This window comes from Heloderma suspectum, chromosome 11 (assembly GCF_057233095.1).
Source record: "Heloderma suspectum isolate Gila_16-S chromosome 11, 16-S_ref, whole genome shotgun sequence".
In the NCBI taxonomy this organism is placed as follows: Eukaryota; Metazoa; Chordata; class Lepidosauria; order Squamata; family Helodermatidae; genus Heloderma; species Heloderma suspectum.
In genome coordinates this window covers 18927138-18947474 of record NC_139468.1, presented here as the reverse complement: position 1 = coordinate 18947474, position 20337 = coordinate 18927138, and the positions used below count along the sequence as shown (strand labels likewise).

The 20337-nt window shown below is 45.8% G+C and overlaps 1 protein-coding gene across 3 annotated transcripts in view; it reads right to left on the bottom strand.

The window, feature by feature from the left end:
* TMOD2 (tropomodulin 2) overlaps positions 1–20337 on the bottom strand; it is a 71472-nt gene that overhangs the window by 27683 nt on the left and 23452 nt on the right. For all 3 annotated transcript variants that reach the window (XM_084817088.1, XM_084817089.1, XM_084817090.1), the window contains exons 4-6: positions 7960–8082; positions 3944–4027; positions 765–895 (exon numbers count right to left, since the gene is read on the bottom strand). In XM_084817088.1, coding sequence (XP_084673214.1) covers positions 765–895; positions 3944–4027; positions 7960–8082 — 338 coding nt within the window. The remainder of the gene's footprint in view (positions 1–764; positions 896–3943; positions 4028–7959; positions 8083–20337) is intronic.

Genomic DNA, 20337 nt, shown 5'->3' with positions numbered 1-20337 from the left:
GTGAGGAGGCCAAACAAACCTCCCACAGGATAGACTTCCACCATAGGGTATACAAATAACAAGGGTGGCCATTGTCTTCTTTAAAGAAGACAGTCCTCTGTTTGAAGGGGTCCTCTATTTGAAGGGCTATCCAGTCCAAATCCAGTATAAAGATAAAGAACCATCAGAAGAAAGAGCTGGGCCTTAAGCTTGCCCATCAATAGGGCCTGGACAGCAGATTGAACAAAGCACAAAGGTCAGCTAGTCAGAGTCTTCCACACTATGGTGAGATGTACTGTACCGCTATTTAAATTATAACAATTCTTTCTGAATTTGCATCTATACATATAAATTAACATACACAAATTTTATGCAAATCTCTGTCCTCCTTTTTGGTGATGCACATTTGCTTTTTGGGGCAATTCACAAGTGAACTGCCATTCCCATCAGCTGATTTTATAGGCCTGGTGACTGGTCTTTTAAAGGCTCCAACTCCCAAAACTTGCTGGTATTGCAGGTCTCCACCTTCTAAGTCTAGCCTTATTGCCAAGATAGTAACTTTGTCCATGCTGAAAGATTTCAATGTTAGGGGAGACTTCAATCATGCAATCTCATCTGCACATCTGGCCTTCTGAACCTTTAAATGAGCTCTCACTGTCTCCTCCTCCTCCGTTCCATCATGAATGAGGAAATGCTTTGGAGAACAAACGGAGACCACTAAGAAATATTTTGCAAATTCCATTGGTGGAATGGGACAATCAGATTAGCAACAGTGATATGAGTACCTTGATGTTATTCAAATTCACTTCTAGGAGCATAGGGTCATTTGCCTTCATCCTTTGCAAACTGGATTCAACGTTTGTTGGGTTAGGTGGTTCCTCAAAAACTGGCTTGACCTTTTCACCCTTGACCACGTCTGCAAAAAAGAAAACATGAACCACTTATGCTATGGGATACCACCCACTCATAACCAGTATGGTGTGATTTAAATAATCTCACTGATCTCCATCTCAAGAGTTGTTCCATATATACACTAGCAGCCAGGAGCTACTCTTTGGCTATTATTTCAAAACAGCTTGCCTCCCTTCTACAGCTCTTAACCAAGTGATCTTTCCCCTCCTCTCTCAAGTGGTCTAAGCTTATTCACTTTATTAGCGGAATCCTTAAGAATATAATTGCAAATGAGTGTGAAAAGCTGTGATTTTTATACACCTCCAGGAATAATCAGTTCTCCTCTAAATAGCTCATGGCCACCAGCATTAGAATTCATTCTCTCTCTCTCTCTCTCTCTCTCTCTCTCTCTCTCTCTCTCTCTCTCAAGTATAGAGAGATGTGGCAATTTCACAATTGCAGATGTGGCAATTTCACAAGCACTAATTGAATTCACAGATGGACCATTAACATAAGAGACGGATAGTGTAGGTGGATCCTTCTTGAACTTGAATGTCCATTCCTTCATTCAGAACAGCATAGTTCTGCAGAACCATAGAGGACATCTCTTGCTTCTATCTTTCTAGGATGATACATTTCCTAAGAAGAATGAGATACACCGGAGTTGGACTATCTTGCACTAAGGGATTTTGTGATGGCCGTGTTGAAGCTCCTGCCAGTGATTGGCTAAACTGCCCTGATGTCACAGAGGGAGCAGGAAGGCAGAAGTGCTGCCTCTGGCTAAAGCAAGGGCCTAGAAAAAGTGGGGTGCAGGGACCTGAGAAGACAGCATAGGAATGTAGGAAGCTGCTGTATATTGAGTCATATACCATTGGTCCTACTAGCCCAGTATTGTTGATACTGACTGGCAAAAATGGCTCTCCAGGTGTTCAGGCAGGAGTTTTTCAAACCCTACCTGGAGATGCTGGGGATCAAACCTGGGACCTTCTGTATGCAAAGCAGATGCTGTACCACTGAGTAATGGCTCTGCTGAGCCAGGAGGCCAAGGGAAGCAGTGAGGTATCAGAAAGGAGGTTTGGAAGAGCGAGCGGTCAAGAGAAATAAGAAGAAGAGAATGCTAGAGGAAGGAATTTCTCTAGGGTACGGGAAACTAAGGTTATGCTTCCAGCAACCAGTGACCTCCTACTCAAATACAAATCCAAGAGAAATTCTAGAGTGGTAGCTGGGTTGGAATTCCAGCAGACATACAAAAAGAGTCCTGTGGCACCTTCCAGCAGGGGTGCAGAACCTCTTTCAGCCCAAGGGCCAAATTCAATTTCTGAGAAGCTCTCGGAGGCTGCATTAATGTGGTGGCCAGAGCCAAAGGCATAAGTTGTAGGTGGAAAATACTGAAAATACCAGAATTTTAGCTTAGAGCTCTGACTGCCAGTAACTAAGGCTACATCTACACTACTGCATTATAGCAGTATTGAAGTGCACTGATAACTGCTGGGGCACATTACACATTCGATATACCGCTTTTGTAGTGTTATTTCCTGCTTTTTATTCCACATTATGCAAAATACCGCGACAAATGTAATTGTGTGGCCTACGAGGTATAAATGCCCAAGAGGGATACAGTGTTACCATGACAGGATTGAATTGATATGACACAAGATATAGATCTGGGCATGGTGTAGTTCTGGCCTAAACCGTAGGAGAGGCATTTCAGCCTTTTAGAATGGGGGGTGGGACTGCTCACCAAGCAGTCGTGAGTGGGGGGGTGGAGGATTGGGACTGACCTGGTGATGTGGGGAAGGGGTATGGCCATCTAGGGAACTCTGGGGGGATTTCTTAACTAATTCTGTGTTCTGTCACTGGTAGAGTTGTGAAGGCTTGAGGGGGGGGATCAGAAAAAAGAAAACATTTGGGGCGGGGGGATATTTTTTCAAAATTTCCTAAAAAACATTCCTGGAAAAAAACATGGGGGAAAAATTCCTGAATGTTCCCATTCCCCTTTCCCCATTTTTTGGTCCGTTCCCCCCCCCCCCGCCCCAGACTTCTTATCTCAACTCATAGACAAATAGCAGCAGCCCTTATTTATTTATTTGTTTGTTTGTTTTATTTCTTTTATTTTTCAATCTTCCTCAGGAACTCGGGGGGGGGGGTGTATATGGTTCTCTTTCCCCCCTCCAGTCTTATGTGAGGGAGGTTAGGATAAGAAAGAACTCACCTAGTAAGCTCCATGGCTATGTGGGGATTTGAACCCAGGTCTCCCCTACTCTTGCCTCCTCTCCTCTCCTGTGCAGCCTCTTGTGGCCTCCTATGTTTTTAATCTTATTCCTTAAATTACAGGAGTGCCTGAAATATATTCTTTCCCACCCCCAGACCTTCTAATAAATAAAAATACTAGGAAAGGGGAAAAAAGTATTATTTTTGGAACAAAGTTGTCTGAGCAAATTCCTAGTTGCTAAATTCATGACAGCAGTGTAACTCAGCAGACCTACCAAGCTGAAATGGTGGACTTCTGCAAAAAAAAATAATCATAGAGGGACACGAACTAGCAACATCAGCAGTTGGGGGGTTGCAGCATAATAGCCTCTAGCTGGGAGGGCTAAAAAAAATCAGCTTGGATGGAAGAAAAACTGCAGATTTTCTGCCATTATTTCTCTCCCTCCCACGAGAATTAACATTATAAATGTGGGAAGACAACTGGAAATGCATTTAATCTTGCACAGGATCACTCACAGACACATGCGCACACACCCCTTTGACGTAGTACTCTGGACTGCACCACTGAGGATTGCAGATGGGAGATAACATTTTTCTAATGCTGTCCTACATTTAAAAAAAAATACCCAACTGGATTTTAAAATATTATCTTCTGTTTGCACTAATAATATACAGTATTTAACTATGATTATATACTGTATTTTTGTACGTCACTTAGACATTTCTTTTAATGCAAGCACTTCATAAGTACCATTACATGAATACGTAAGTGAGCGTACACCTCTGCCACTGCTCATTTCAGTTGCCCCATGTCTTCTCTTGCTTGGCTCGGATGTGCTGTCAGAGAAATGCATCTACTTACTTCTCACAGTTTCTTTGCCATCTTTACTAGTGGTTCCCTCATCAAACTTTGGGTTGTTGACCAAGTTGTGCACTCCAAGGACAGCTATAAGCACCAAAACAAAAAAACAAGCAACAGAGTAGAATGCAATGAAATATCTGAAAAGTAATATGGTCCATACAAATTCTCTCGTCTTTCTCCTTAAAGCTGCATGCTTCTATTTTATTGATCATCTGAACACATGTCACTGAAGACGGGTGATCAGATGGATTAGTGCTGAGGTGCAAATCCCCCAAGCCACAGGTGTCATCTGGCCCGCCGGGCTCCCCAAACTGGCCTGCGGAGCTATGGATTTCTTTAAGGGGCTGGGTGGCCTCCAAGCCCTGTCCCCTCAAGGAATATCCAGTGTTCCCTTCAATCTGACAGCGAGGATGTGGGTGGCAGGGGACTTAGCCAGAGATGGGAAGAGCAGCCGCTCTTCCCACTGCTGGCTGCATTGCTCTGCAAAGCACACAGCACCCCCCTCCCACCCCAAAGGCGCAATGTGAAGCCAGGGACCCGGCCAGCACTGGCAGGACCAGCTGCTCCTCCCAGTGCCAGCTGAGTTGCTTTGCATGGGGCCCCCATGGGGCACCAGGCACAATGTGAAGCCAGGGCTTCAGTCAGCACTCGGTGGAGCAGTTGGTTCTCCCAGCACTGGCCAAGTCTCCCTCTCCATGCTAAGAGAGGCATGGAACTCTGCCTCTCCTAGCACGGAGAAAGGCTAAAACGGGCGGGGCCCATGACATCGTGGGCGTGCCCACACCCACTGGCATGATCTGTGCTGTGGATGTCCTGACGAGAGCCATCCAGCCCCCACCCATCCACCCACATACAATTCTGCATCCCTGCATGAATGGAGCTCTCTTTAGAGTCAAGAGCAGGAACGTTTCTCAGTGGTTCGTACAACTGTGACGGAGCCTCGCAATATAATGCTGGTGCTCTAACAGCTGCTTGGGACATTAGACAGTTCTTCCACAGAATGGTACTGCCACGCAGGAAAAGGTGTGAAAGCCATTCTCTCTTGCACATCCGCATAGCATTTCATGGAGTGACATGCGTCACACGCCTGCAACTGGCAGCTAGGAGACCACGTTAGTATGCCAAGTTAAGTGTCTGGGTGGAAACTGAGCCCATAGAGCCCCAGAGCAGTTCTGATTCTGAGGAGGAACAGCAATCCGTGGGAGGGGAGTCAGCTCATCCCTCACAGGCACAGCAGCTGGCAGAGATTCCTCCTCCCGGCATTCCTGAGTTAAATAGTGATCCTAGCAGTGAGGGAGTGCGGGAACGAGGCTTGCTAGATGCTCGACGCAGATGCAGAGAGCGACGAGCGATGGAGGGCATGGAAAGGAGGCGTAGCACCCGTTTGGTGCACAAGCAACAGCCGCCTCCCATGGACCCAAGGGAAAGAGGGAGGATCTCTCCCTAGCCCATAAGTTCTGGGTCTTCAAGTGACTCTCTTTCAAACGGGGATCAACTGCCTATTCGAAGCTTAGGCCACTCTGCTGTTCCTTGCTTTAGTCGCTGGTGATTAGCATCTGAAAGAGTCATTAAGTTGTAAAAGGATTAAAGCTTTGAAAAGAATCCTTTCATCTGTGTCTTGAGTTGGCTACTGGAGTCTACTAAAAGAGGCCGCCAGGGCACTCCTGACAATGTGCCATCACGACACACAACAATCAGTTTCATGCTTTTCCCTGCACAAAAATGATTCCCACGTTATGGATGTGCATTTCTAAGGCAGGGCAGACCTGATGTGGTTGGGTTTCAGGGTCCAGAGCAGAGGGGGGAACCAGCTTTAGTCTGATTGGGCCAAAGGCCAGGAGCATGGCCTAGGGCAGGTCCAGTTCCATCAGCAGCAACCAAAGAACAGATGGGCCAAACATGAGAAATGTAATCCAGGACAGGCAGGAGGTCAAGGTCCAAAGCAGCTGACTGGGGAAAGGGACTCAGCCAGGCAGTCCAGTGAGACATGTTGGGCAGATGGAAAATCAAGTCCTGAGGCTGGGGTTTTACAGGGCTTGGTGGACCCAGGCTGATCCTCGGGGGCTGCTGTCTGAGTCCTAAGTCAGCTTGTATTGCAGCCTACAAGGAGCACCACTGATTCTGTGCAAGGATCGTGATTACTGTGAGACGGGATGCCCTGCGTGACCCTTTCAAGCCATGCTTCAGTGGTGTAGCGGAGTCAGGGGTCGCAGGATTTTTTTCATTAGCAGGGATGGTGTCATCACCTGCCACCCCCCACAGGCTTCCTTGGTCCCTCTGAACTTCGCTCCAAACTTTGCATAGCTGGGTGGGAAATGGAGTTTCCCAGCAATGATGTATGGCTATGAGCTATACTTGTTGTGATGCGGAGTATTTCGGAATAGCTTGTTCTTGAACGGAGAATTAAGACCCCTCGGCTTGACAAAAGATCCCCTTGCGGAGATGAAAACTGCTAGAATGGGTTTGTTGCATACAGATCAACACAGCTGCAGGGATGTTTGGACTCTCCTCAGGGTCATGGCCAAGTGGGCTGTCACGCTGCGCACCTGCACGTCAAAATTTGCCCTCGCAGCACTGTAGTGCTTGGCTCAGCACTGAATGTGGGCGGAAAGGTTTTGCCATTTGTCAAATTCCTGCCCGCTTCACCACTGTTATAAACTCACTCCTCCTTAGTGCATCCTGTGCTGTCAGGGTATTGATCCAAGTAATGTCAGAGTATTATTTAGTTATTATTTATTTATTTAAAAAACATTTGTATCCCACCCTGTATCATTACGATCTCAGGGCGGCGTACAGATAAAATCAATTTAAACAGTATAAAACAATAAATAATGCAAATAGCTAAAAACATATTAAAGCACTAAGCAACCAATCTAAAATCTAAAACAATAAAACATTTAAAACAGTGTGCAGACTCAGGGAATCCAATTAGCCCTCAGAGGCTTTGGTAAAAAGCCATGTTTTAACTTGTCACCAAAATGAAACCAGCGTCTGTGTCAATCCGGCCTGGAAGGAGAGGGCATTCCACAACTGGGGTGCCACAGCAGAGAAGGCCCTCTCCCATGTCCCACCGTAGTGTATGTCTCACACTGGTGGGATGCAGAGGAGGGCTCCTCCAACAGATCTCAGTCCTTGGGCAGGCCAATTGGATAGGGGGAGATGCTCCCTCAAATATCGAGGTCCCAAGCTGCTTGGGGCTTTAAATGTCATCACTAGCACCTTGAATTCCGATCGGAAGCATTTCTGCAGCCAGTGCAATTCCTTTAAGGCTGGTGTTATGTGGCTGGTATTGTGTATTACACAAACTGCAGCACATTCCTCTGTGTCTGGGGGCACCTACCAGCTGCAGGGCATGGGGATGAGCAGAGCTTCTGACATCAAACAAGCGAGACGTCAAAGCAAACTGGTGAACCACTATTGTCCCACCAGAAGCTAAGGATGTCAGAAGAAGTGACCATAATCTGCACTAACTATAAGCTTGAAAGATGTGGAGACAGCACAAGGCTGTCAGTGAGGGCAGTGGAGGCACGTGGCCCCGATGTCAGTGCCTTGGATAGCTCCGTTAGAGTTCTGACTGAAACCCAGAACAGATTCACTGCCCCACTGACATCTGAGCCACCAGCCCCCGCTGAATGGGGGCTTCATGACAATGGGAGAGAGCCAGTGTGGTGTAGTGGTTAGAGTGTTGGACTAGGACTCAGAAGATCTGGGTTCTAGACCCCACTCAGTCGTGAAGCTCATGGGGTGATTTTGGGACAGCCACTGACTCTCAGCCTAACCTACCTCACAGGGTTGTTGTGAGGATAAAATGGAGTGGAGGAGGATCATGTAAGCTGCCTTCAGTTCCTTGCAGGAGGGAAAAAAGGCAGGATATAAATGTAATAATAAATTTAAAAATGGGGTCCGTGGCTTAGGGTGCTCAAAATAATCCAGAGCCTGACCTGTCCATGTTGAGATGACTGAAACAGCTAAATAGAAATGAAAAAAGAAACTGTTGTTTTAAGACAGTAACAAACCTGCTATATCATACAGCTCGGTATCGGAGGCACTGGCCAGAGCTTCTTCTAATTCTGGATCCAGAGTCACCTTCTCCTCTGTGTGGGTTTCTATTGGTCTTTCTTTGGGGACAAACACTTTTCCTTTAAAATAAAGCAAGTCAAACAAATTCAACAAGTAAACAAATTAGAGTTGGTGGTGGCAACGCAACTGGCAGCAACACCAGAAGAAATAATCCATTTTAGCTAGGGATGTATGAGAAACTCATTTCAGTTTGTTCACCCAGTTTGCACCTTCCAGACTGAACACGGACTTGAATGCAATCTGCGGTCGAAGTCCATACACTTCCAAGCTTGCAGTGTGATTTGCGGACCACCACATTTGGCTAAAACAGTGGCAATTCAGCTTGAAAACAAGGCATGCGCTCACTACTTTATCACCTTTTCAATAGTCCTAATAAAGGTATTGTTCTTCTGTGGTGGTGTGGAAATTGTGGCCTTCCAGATGTTGTTGGAGTCCAACTCCCATGAGCCCCAGGCAGTATAGCCACTTGTCAGGGAGGATGGTAGTTGTGGTCCGAGAACACCTGTAGGGCCAAAGGTCGCCCACCCTTTAAACGAAGTGCCACAAATTAATGTTTTTACAAAGTCCTTTTAAAACAGCAGTATTTTATTTTTATCTTTAAGCCAGACACTATAAAATAGGGGTTTTATGATGAACCTTTTCAGAAAAATTGCATCTTGGCCTGACTTCTCCCACCAACATCATCCCCATGGATTCTGATGACAGCAGAGCTCAGACAACATGGAGTGCTATTAAATTCTGGCTTTATGAGTCAGATTTTATAGGCACAGCTTTCCAAGGATCTGGCATCTGTCCAAAAAGCATCCCTCTGTAGGGACATTCCACTATACAGAAGCCTGGTAAAAAAGCTACACACAACTTCTCAAGGACTGTTCCCACACAATCTCTTACCAGTTGATTGCTATAATCCAACGGATTCTGGATTCCACAGAGCGACCTGCAAATGTTTTTCTATGGGAATTAAGCTAATGTGGGCTCGAGGCAGAAATCTCCAGCAGAAATTGAGACCAAGCATAAAGGAAATTACAGGCATTGGAGACACGACGAAAGAGACATCTCCCCAGCGACTTGCCTTGAAAGGCTGGGATCTATTCACACAACCATGTGGGCGCACAAGGCAACTGTTTGCAGTGGCCAAGCACATTGCATCTCTGTTTGCAGTTCAAGCATTACCAAATAATAATCCTGTTTTGAGAGCGCTTCTGCTACATGCTTCACATTACTGGATGTCACAAGAAACTGAGCAGGCAAACACCCCTGCTTGAGGTTTTCAAGCAGCATCAAGACTAAATTAAATACCTTGAGAAAGGAAAAGGCGGAGGCTGAGGCAGCTGTGGCAAGCGTTCCCCTAGACCCATGGACCACCAGTCAAGGCTATCAGTGGCTACTAGTCCTAATGGCTATATGCTACCTCCAGTATCAGGGACAGTATGCCTCTGAATGCTCCTTGCTGGGGAACACGGGCAGGAGGGTGCTGTTGCACTCATGTCCTATTTGAAGGTTTCCTGTGGGCAGCTGGCTGGCCACTGTGTGAACAGAATGCTGGGCAAGGTGGACTCTTAGTCTGATGAAGTGCGTCTCTATTTATATTCTTATATTTTCCTGCCAGGGAATGGGACTACAAGTCCCAGAATCCCCTGGTGGGAAACTGGCATTATGTGTTTCATTTCCCATCAAGAAATTGGAAGGGGAGGTGGTGGCAGGTGCTGTACAGGGGCTTTTCAAGTATTGGATTTGAATACTTGAAAAAACCCAGGCATTTGGGGGGGTGAGCAGGAGGGAAATGCCCACCCCTACTCCATATCTATTTTCTCATTAATCCTTCCAACAGCTCTGTAAGGTAGGCCTACAGAATAGGAGGAGGGTGCTGAAAAGGAGGAGTAGGAGCGTGTCTAACTCCACCCAGCGATGCGGCGGCCAAGCTGGGAACTGTGCTATCTCATGTTCATGCTTCATACTCTTAACCACTCTGCCATGCAAGCTCACCCTGCACAGGGATTGTGATTCTCAGTATGCCAGCCCTAACTTAGAGTTTTTCTAGACTGGAATGTTTAACATGCTGTTTCTGCTTCCGGTTTCGTTGCAGAATTAAGAACAAAGCTCTACATGAAGTTATTTTCCTTTCCTGCCTTTCTGTACTTTCTGCTACATAACCTCTAGGTGGCACTGTGGTATAGCAGAATAAAGCAACTCCGCTGATAGGGACTTGTGCTTTGTTTCATGATGCCAAAAACATACCAGATTTTCCCCGCTCCAAAAAAACCCTGAATGTGCTCTTAAAAACCAGAAGCGAAACTGGAGAGTCATGACATCATCTAAGCACAAGTAAACCACCACGAGCGAGGAATGGTGAGCACACAATAAAAGCCGCATCTAGAAAAGCTCTTAAGAGTAGTTGGAGGTAGTGTGACAAAAGCCCAATTCTCCAAGTATCGGCCCCTACACACAACCAGCTCACCTCAGGCAGTGGGTTCAAATGCAAACCATATTTCCATTTTAGTTTACATATTTATTTATATAAACATGTATACCTTACTTTTTCTCTCTATACAAGCAGCTAATATCAATAAAGGATCAAACATTACCAGTGAACAATAACATCAGTCATTCCAGTTTAAAAATTAAAAAGGACAAAGTCAAATAACAACAAAGGAGACTAGTTTAAGAGTCTAAAAACAATCCAAAACAGAACTAAGCATCAGACAGGTTTGCAAAACAAACAGGCAGTCTAGCTGGTTCAAGACCAGTCCCTAAAGCACACACCAGGCAACATTCCGGCTGCCACATTTTGCACTAGCTGAAGTTCCCAAACATTTTTCAAAGGCAGCCTCACGTAGAGCATGTGTCAGTCACCTATGTAAATGAGAGGTAACTGAGGCATGGATCACTGTGGTCTACAACTCCTGTAGCAATTATTCAGCTCAGCCATTCTCATTGTACCCTAAACCCACAAACAAGCACGTTTCTTTCAGGCTTCAATGAATCCCATTGATCTGGGGTTGCAAAGACCTTTGGATGCAGGTGAATTTGGCTCACTCTCAAATTCTGTCTTAATTTTTTGGTAGTTTTTGACATGGCAGATAGAATGCTTGGAGCATTACCAGATATTTCAGACTCTGCTCCAAAATTCATTTTTACCGACATAGCTTGGAGATGCTATTTTGTCACCTTCCCACCACAATCCTGCACATATCTATTCAAAAGGAAGTTCAATTGAGTTTGATGGGGCTTACTCCCAGGTAAATGGGTATTGATAGCCGAAATGCCCATCTGACATTGTTCCTCTCAACTCCAGCAGAAATGTATTATTGAAGCAGGGTGTATGGTGGCATATATAATGCAGTCCTATGCACATTTACTCAGAAGTGTCCCACTATGATCAATGGCCTTACTCCCTTGTAAGTGTCTGCTCTACTATCATTTAGACACCAGGCAATAAATCTATTCTCCCAGGCCTTTTAATTACATACTGAATACTCTCAAACACTGGCAAATTTTATTTTGTGTATATCATTCTTTCACTTTTCAGTGTTTTACGCTGGGATGCAGTGATGTACTTTTTTTTTCTTTGCCATTTTATTGGTTGTTTCGAATTGTAAACCACGCTGGGATGCCTACTATGAAGAGTGGTCTATAAACTTTCTAAATCAGAGTTCGGCAAACTGGCAACCTTCAGATGTTTTGGATTACGATTTGCATCAGCCCCAGACAGCACGTCCAATGGTCTGGGATAATGGGAGTTGTAGTCCAAACCATCTGGAGGGCACCCCTGTTCTAAATAAATACATTGGAAATGTGATTAGGATTTCAGGTATCCCAGCAATTCCGAAGTATGGAATCTTGTGCTAGCAAGAAAGTCGCATGCAGCTAGGGATGCATGGATTGTGAAAAACCCGCTCCATCTGTATTTCGCGAATTGCCAAGTGCCTTTTGTTCTGTCGTCCGTTCACAGACAGATTCAATTTTTTTTTTGCTATGCAGCAAAATACGCAAATAGTTCCGTAAGAGGGTTCACAACAATTTACATAATTTACCTTAGTATGTAATATTTAGTGTATTGTCCCCCATCCCATTCAACCTTTCCCCATGTGTATTTACCAGCCTCAGCAGAAATGTGCATATTTTCCTATGAGTAAATTTGGGGAAAGCTTAAAAAAAAATCCAAAAATCCACAGACTCCGTGTGGCCTGACGGGGCCACTCCGCAACAGATTCCACAGGTCAGATTAATAGAAATCCAAGCCTATTTTAGTAGGAAAAATACTAAAAAAAATACACTCCAGCATCCCTACATGCAGCTGAAGAGAAAGACTCATAATTCTTTACCAAACGAAGCCATTTAAGATTTCTTGGGTTATACGGTGGCTTTGCCAAGTTCCTTGACTCAGTGTGCTGTACACCAAATTCTTCTCATGAAAAACAGCCCAACAGATTCAAGGGAGAATCTCAGATGTTATGAATTTGGCCCACGCTAACTCCCTCTTTGCAACACCATGACGTTGCTTTCTACTGATTTTGCACTGTTAAATGATCAGGCAGCAGCAGCAGCTCCGGATTCTTCCAGGGATACTAGGGCAGTAGGTTTTCTGTGCTTACTAAGGGCAACTGCTTTCAGACCTCCCAACCTCAGCCCAGAGGATCATCAATCAGCCCTCTAAAAATTATGGGATGTGTTCGGAGCATCACCTTATTTAGTAAAGCATCTGATCTGGTGTGTGATGGGAGACAACAGAGGCCCAATGCTTGCTCTCTACAAACCATGGCTTGAAAATTGGGCACCAGACTCCATGCTATGCTATCCATGCTCCGCCTCCCCTCTCTGGAACAAATTCCCCCTCCCCTTCCACTGCTGGTACCATGCATAGTTTTGCCTTCCATGAAGAGTAATGCTAGCCATGGTTTACGCAGACAAGGTTTGAGAACTCCCTTCAAACCATAGTTTCAGTTTGTGGTTTATGAGGGGGTTACATAGTTAGCATCACATGGAATGAAAAATGAGGGTTATTAATGCTGATGAGGAATAGGAGGAGAGGGGGAATTTGCTCTGGGCAGGGAAGGAGGGAAAGGGATGGACCATGTCTTTCCATGACTGATTCACTATTTGCAAAGCATGGTTTTCATAGGTGCAACACTGCATCTGTTCTTATATTCATTTGTTAAACATGCAGTTTATATGGCTCAGGACCATAAGACCGGACAGAGCACCTCTCCTGGTATGAACTGACCTGGACACTGTGATGAATGCTTGAGGCCCTCCTCAGAGTGCCTCCTCCAAGGCAGGCTCGGAGGACGGCATCAAGGCAGAGAGCATTCTCAGTGGTGGCCCCCTGACTGGGGAACACTGTTCCTGGTGAGGCCTGCCTGGCACCAGCATTGTTCTCTTTTCAGCACCAGGTCAAGACTTTCCTCTATTCCCAAGCATTTGAAGGCATACGATGGGCCTTTTATGCATTCGTTGTTTTGGTCATGGTCTGTAGTGATGTTTTAGTTGTTTTATTATATTTTGGATTTTTTAATGGAAATTGTTTGTAGATATTTTATGTTTTGTACGTTTTAAGAATCTTGTTGTGAGTCGCCTTCGGTCTTTTTAAAGAGAAAGGTGATTACGGGCACAATCCTATACATGTTTAGACAGAAAAAAGTCCTATACCTCCCAGCATCTCCCAGCCAGCCATGCTGGCTGGGGGATGCTGGGAGGTGTAGGACTTTTTTCTGTCTAAACATGCATAGGATTGCACCCTAAGAAATAACAATAATAACAATAACAATCAGAACTTGCATTGATCAAGGAGCAGCTTTATACGAAGTCAAAGCCATGCATCCCCTTACCCAGGAAAGCCAAGTATTTCTCAGCTCTTCTCCCTCGGGTGCCTTAAAACCCGTTTCACCAGCTCCGGTCAATGGAGAGTCTCCCAAATGGGATTGCAATATGAGCCTTTAATGGTTGGGAGGGGCTGTACCTCTGTAGCAGCTTTGCATGAAAAAGGTCCCAGATTCAATCCAGTCAAAAATAAAATAAAATGGATCTTGGGCATCAGGTCTAGGGAAGACCACTGCCAGAGGCCTCGTACAGCTGCCGCTGCTCCGACAAGACAACACTGAACTGGATGGGCCAACAGCCTGAGCAGTGGAGGCTGGAGGCTCCGATGTCAGTAGGGAGGTGAATCCGCTCTGGGTTTCAGTCAGAACCAGTCAGAACTCTAAAGGAGCTATCCAAGGTGCTTTGCAAGGTGCTTTGCTTCACACCTTGGATAGCTCCTTTAGAGTTCTAACTGGTTCTGATGAAAACCCGGAGCAGATTCACCACCTCACTAACATCAGAGCCACCAGCCTCCATTGGGTCTGACTCAGTATAAGCCCACTTCACCCATTCATAGAATCATGGCCTTTTAGAGTTGAAATGATCTTGAAGGTCATCTAGTCTAATCCCTGCTCAATGCAGGATGCAACCACAGCATCTCTAACAGATGGCTGCCCAGCCTGTTGAAGGAACACGATGAAGAAAATTGGCCAGATCAAGCAAATTTGATTGATTTCAACTCATGATATTTAGCTGCTTGTATTATTTTTAGGGAGATGATTCATGATTTCCAGACTTAAGAGCTGGTGATACAGTGACAACTTCCAAAGGAATGCATCACTTCTGGTACATCTCCGCACAACCATAAACGTCTTTTTCCCCCATAATGCAGAGGGGTGGGGGTGGACTTCTTACAGCCCAAGGGCCAAAATACCAAAATATCAGCATATTTTAGCTTAAATCTCTTCCTGCCAGTAGCTAAGCCTTAGGAGAGGCATTTCTCCCTTTTCAGAATAGGAAAAAAAAACTGCACAAAAGCCAGGAAACCATCAAACAGTTGGAGTTTGGGGGAGAGGGATTGGGAACCCCCTGGTCATCTGGGGAACCAGATTGGGACCCCCAGAGGACTTGAGGTTCCTGCTGTAACACATAGCGACATATTAAGTGAATCACACCTTTATTGTTCAGCTGCAGGGCTTCCCCGTTTTTCATTCATTTTTGTATTACATTTGTATTCTATCCATCCTTCCAGGAATTTGGGGAAGAGTGCATGGCTTTCCTCTCTCCCACTGTATCCTCACAACAACCCTGTGAACTAAGTTAGGCTGAGAGAGAGAGAGAACAAAAGAGAGTCTGGCTCAAGACCATCCAGCAAACTCTGTGACAGATAGGGATGTCAGAGAATTCCGCCACGGATCTCAGTGAGGCCGAATGCCAGTGCATTCAGCCCCCCGAACTCCGTGGCGGAACGGCCTGCCACCTCCCCGCCCCCCCACGGATCCCCCCCGGGACGAGACTCACCTGGGGCGGATCTTCCGGGTGGCGGCGGCTCCGGTGGTGGCGGCTGCAGCGGCCAGTCTTCCAACCGGCTGCCGCCGCCGCCATTTCCAGGCTTGTGTAAAAAAAAGACATGATAGGCTACGTAAAGATTTACGTAGCCTATCATGGCTAGGTTTAAAAAAAAAGAAAAAAAAAGAGGTCATAGGCTAAGTAAATCTTTACGTAGCCTATCATGGTTGGGTGGGTTTAAAAAAAAAAAACGCGTACGCAAATGGCAGCGGCTACGGCCGCTGCCATTTGCGTTCCTTCTTTTTACCCTCTTAATCTACATAAATATTTACGTAGACTATGACAGCAAAAATAAATGGGAACGCAAATAGCGTAGCGGGCGCTATTTCCGTCCCCTTTTGATTCACCGTTTTAGCCTAAGTAAAGATTTACGTAGGCTAAAACGGTGAATGAAAAAGGGACGCAAATAGCGCCCGCTACGCTATTTGCGTTCCCCTTTATTTTCGCCATAATAGTCTACATAAATATTTACATAGATTAAGACGGCCAAAAAGAAGGAACGCAAATGGCGGCAGCCATAGCCGCCGCCATTTGCGTACGCGGTTGTTGTTGTTTTTACCCAGAGCCCTCCGCGGCCGGAAATCTGGCTGCAGACGGCTCTGGCCTGGCCAGCTGCTCCGCGGAGCTGCCACAGAGCACAGCTGGCCGTTCAAGGATTCCGGGGGGAGGAACGGAGCGCCTCCCCCCCCGGCCAGTATTCCGGGGGGAGGGACGGAACGCCTCCCCTCCCACCATCAACATAATCCGCGAAAGGTAAATCACTTTCATACATCCCTAGTGACAGAATGGAGATCTGAACCTAGCTCAAATCCTACACTCTACACACCACATCTTGGTCTCCATTTATGCGATGGGATGACCAAGGAGAAGGAGAAGGATGCCCAATAAGAGTGTATTGCTTTCTGAGATGGTCCAGAAATTAGGCCAGGTGTTGTAACCATGAAGTCTGCAGAGAAGAGACAAATCTGAATTACGTCTGACCATTATGTTTTCAGAAATGAGGGCCAACCATGGCTCCTTTGCCTTTGGGCATTTCTACATGGAGCTTTTATCCCGCACCTTTACTGGGGCTTCTGTTTCCGGATTCCTTGTTGGATTAAGATTGGCTGCTTTACACGTGCTCTTTTACCAGAGCTTTTCTTTCTCTGCCTTTCTATATGTTTCATTATACAACTACTAGATGGCGCTGTGGTAGAGCAGAACTGCAGAATTACACAAGACTCATATTCTGCCATTTTTAAATAATAACCTCATTAGGAAATAACCCATGATAGTGGTTGCAAAGCACGGGAGAGGCCCTGGAGGAAGTCAGGTAAAGGACCCACAAATTACTGTGATTGAGCATTCACGAAAACACAATAAAAGCCTCATGTAGAAAGGCTCTTAGAATGCTAGGGATAATGTCACACCTGCAGTACCTGCCAGTGACTAATTCTCCATCTTCGATCTCCATCTGGAGACTGGGCCTAAATTGCAGACCTCACAACATCTGGCCTAATTTTTGGCCTTTTCTGTTTTTCCCCCATCCCCTGTTTTTTGTACCACCTAGCCTGATGAAGAGTTCTGGAGAATGTGAAAGCTTGCACAATCTTTTGTGGCATTTGGGTTGCCCAGCAGTGGATTTCAAAGATGTGGGACTAAAGCTGCAATTGGCCTAGGCCTACCTCATGAGCTCATGGCAGAGGTGACATTTGAACTTGGGGCCTCTCAAGTCATGCTCAATGAGTGCACCACACCTGTCCTGTAGAGCCATCTTCCCCAACCTGATGCCCTCCAGATGTTTTGGTCTACAACTCTCAGCATTCCTGACAATTGCCTGATAGGATCTGAAGTGCAAAATCTCTGGAGGGCACCAGGCTGGGGAGAGCTGTTCTAGAACTGTCGTTTCCGCACGTGTGCACTCCTGTGCATATTTGCCTGAAAGCAAATTTAATGACTAAAGCCCCCTTTAGTCATTCTCCCCCAGCCCCGGCCCCGGCCCCCACATGATTACTGCTGCCTAAGAGAGAGCTCCTTTTTTGCCCGCTCCCTTCCCTTACATCGCCAGTCCTGCAGTTCTCCACCCGTTGGGGGCTGAAAGCCTGTGGTGAGGAGCTTTTTCTACAGAAGCAGGCTGCCCACACAATTTAGAACCCTGGTAATTGCATGGGACAGGGGAGAGGATGACTGGATAGGGCCCAAATCTGACTGAATTCAGTCGGACATTCTTCTGAGACACAGTGCCAGTGTGTTGTAGTGGTTAGAGCAAGGGAAGGCCACCTTTTGGGGCAGTGGACACATTTGCCAATTTGAGAAACTGTCCTGGGCACCACCACAAAATGGCTGCCATGGGAGGCATAGCAAAGGACAAGTAACCTGCTCTGAGTAAAAAGCAGAGGTGGGGGCCGAGCCCCAGCGCACTAAACAATTCCTTTGGACTCACTGTTCTCGGCACCAAAAGAAACCTATTTCACAGCAATCCCAGCTCTTCGTAAGGAAATATGTTGTTGTTGTTTTAAGTGGGAGGGGTAGTAACCATGGCACCTACCCCTGGGTTAGAGTGCTGGACTGGGACTCACAAGATCCAGTCTCTACGTTAGCCTTAGTTTTCCATTTGTATCTATTAAGCTCAATTGCCAGTGTGGTATAGTGGTTACAGTGTTCGACTGGGACTCGGGAGATGCGGGCTCTAGTCCCCACTCGTCCATGAAGCTCACTGGGCGACTTTGGGCCAATCACTGACTCTCGGCCTAGCCTACCTCGCAGGGTTGCTGTGAGGATAAAATGGAGAGGAGGGGGAGGAGGATTATGTACACCGTGGGCTCCCTGGAGGAAAAAGTGGTATATAAAGGTAACAAACAAACAAACAAACAATAAATGCAAAGGATCGGGCTGTGAAGCAATGGCTCTCAAAAAGTGTGAACTACCCCACCCTAAGAAGTCATGAGCAGTTGTTAGAACTAACATGGTTTTCCTTCCCGATTCTGCCATCTCCCTATAAAGCTATGGAATTCTTTTTCTCTCATTCCCTCCCTCAGCTAATTCCACAACATAATCGAAACCATACAGCTGGCTAGCTATATATATATATATCACTATCCATCCATCCACCCACCCACCCCTAGGCAACTGAATTTTCATCTTTAAGCCAGCTGGTTGACGTTGGAGAGTTCTTTTTGTGCAAGAATTCCCCAGTGAAGCAATCTGTTTCACGCAAACGTCAGCGGAGCTGGCTCAGAGAGAAAGCGAGAAATAACGATCTACAGGCTTTTCTAGGAAGAATTAGACGGACTGGCTTTTCAGATCACGCCTACAGTATTCTTCCCACCTCTCCCCTGAAGTGACACATCCACCTCTGGCGGGATTCCAGCGAGGAACATTTGGCGTGCATAGGGTGGATTTTTTTCGAAGGACTCCAGAGGGTGCCAGTTCTTCCATACCACCTGTGCTGCCGGTGGCCATTTACGCATTGGCAAAGAAACAAGAGATGCATCAAAGAAAGACAAACAGAGGATAAGGATGTCCATAAAATTTGCACACACGAATTCATATGGATAGATGCAGATTTGGAAATAATTACTATAATTTGTAGAAATACAATTACATGTCACCAAAATGGGGACGACTGACCCGGGTGCCTGCTTAGTCAGGTCTCCAGGTGCTACCTGTTGATGGACAACTTCAAGGCCCTTGTGCTTTCTGATAGTTCTTTATCTTTCAACTGGACTTGGACTGGACAGCCCTTCAAAGATGCCTTCAAATACAGGAGTGTCCTCTGACAGCCCTTCAAACAGAGGACTGTCCTCGGTGAAGTCACCCTACCTGTGCAAAATCTTTCCTTTGTACTAGGTGTAATCTAAAAGAATGCAAGTACCACCTGCCCCAGGCCAAGTTTCAAGGGAGAACATTTGGCTTGAATTTGGAAGAGTGGTCTCCCAAACTGGGGATGACTGGGGGGAGAGATTTTTTCAAAAGGTTCACTGGAGAGAGCAACAGTGTGGTTTTTCTTCCTTTCATTTTTCTTCCTTTAAAAAAAAAATGTTGATATAAAAAAATAAATGGTTTGTTTTGTATGTTACTAAAAAACCACCACTCCCCCACTGGTCTCCAGTGTTAAACCTGTGCCCAAATGAACAAATTGAAAAATCCCTCCCTTTTCTCAAAACTTATGTCCGTCCCCCCACCCCCGCAATACCTCCTGTGAATTGAGGGGGAGGCTTTTCACTCAGCCCAGTAGTAGATTTATTTATTAATTTAATCATTTAGTTAATGGCACTTTTATGCTGCCCAGTAACCAAAGCTCTGTGGTTATACATGTACATGTAAATTAAATACATGTAAATAAAAAATGCAAAATACAAAATAATAAAACCATGATTAAAAAAACAACACATGATAAAACCAGCAGCAAGGAGTTGAAACAGTGCAGCACATAATAAAACACAAGTAAAACCAGAAGCAAAAATAAAACAGTGCAAAGACCTAAAAGAACTAAAAACAGTTCTTAAGATGCCTGAGAGAACAAATAGGTTTTTACCTTGCACCCCCAAAGACCATAAGATAGGCACCAGGCCAGCCTCTCTGACAATCCACAAAAGGCAGACAGAACGGATTTTACAAAATCTGTACATCCCTAACTACAACTCCCATCATCCCCTGACATTGGCCATGCTGGTTGGGGCTGGTGGGAGCTGTAGTCCAACCCCTTTAGCAGTCACCAGGTTGGTCTCCCTAGTTGGTCGCTGCCACCCTGACAACTGCAGGGTGCCCTTTCCAAGAAGGCCCGTCTCTGCTGTGTTTCAGTGAGTGTAAACGGTCCCGTCTCCCCAAACAACTCGGGTTCCAAGGAAAATGAGGCCCTGAAGCTTTTCAAATAAATAATCCAACAGCCATTTACATGGCAGGGTCTGCCAAAATAAAGACTGTGGTCAGAAAGGCCATGCGGCTCGGATGTCCCGTCAGCGACT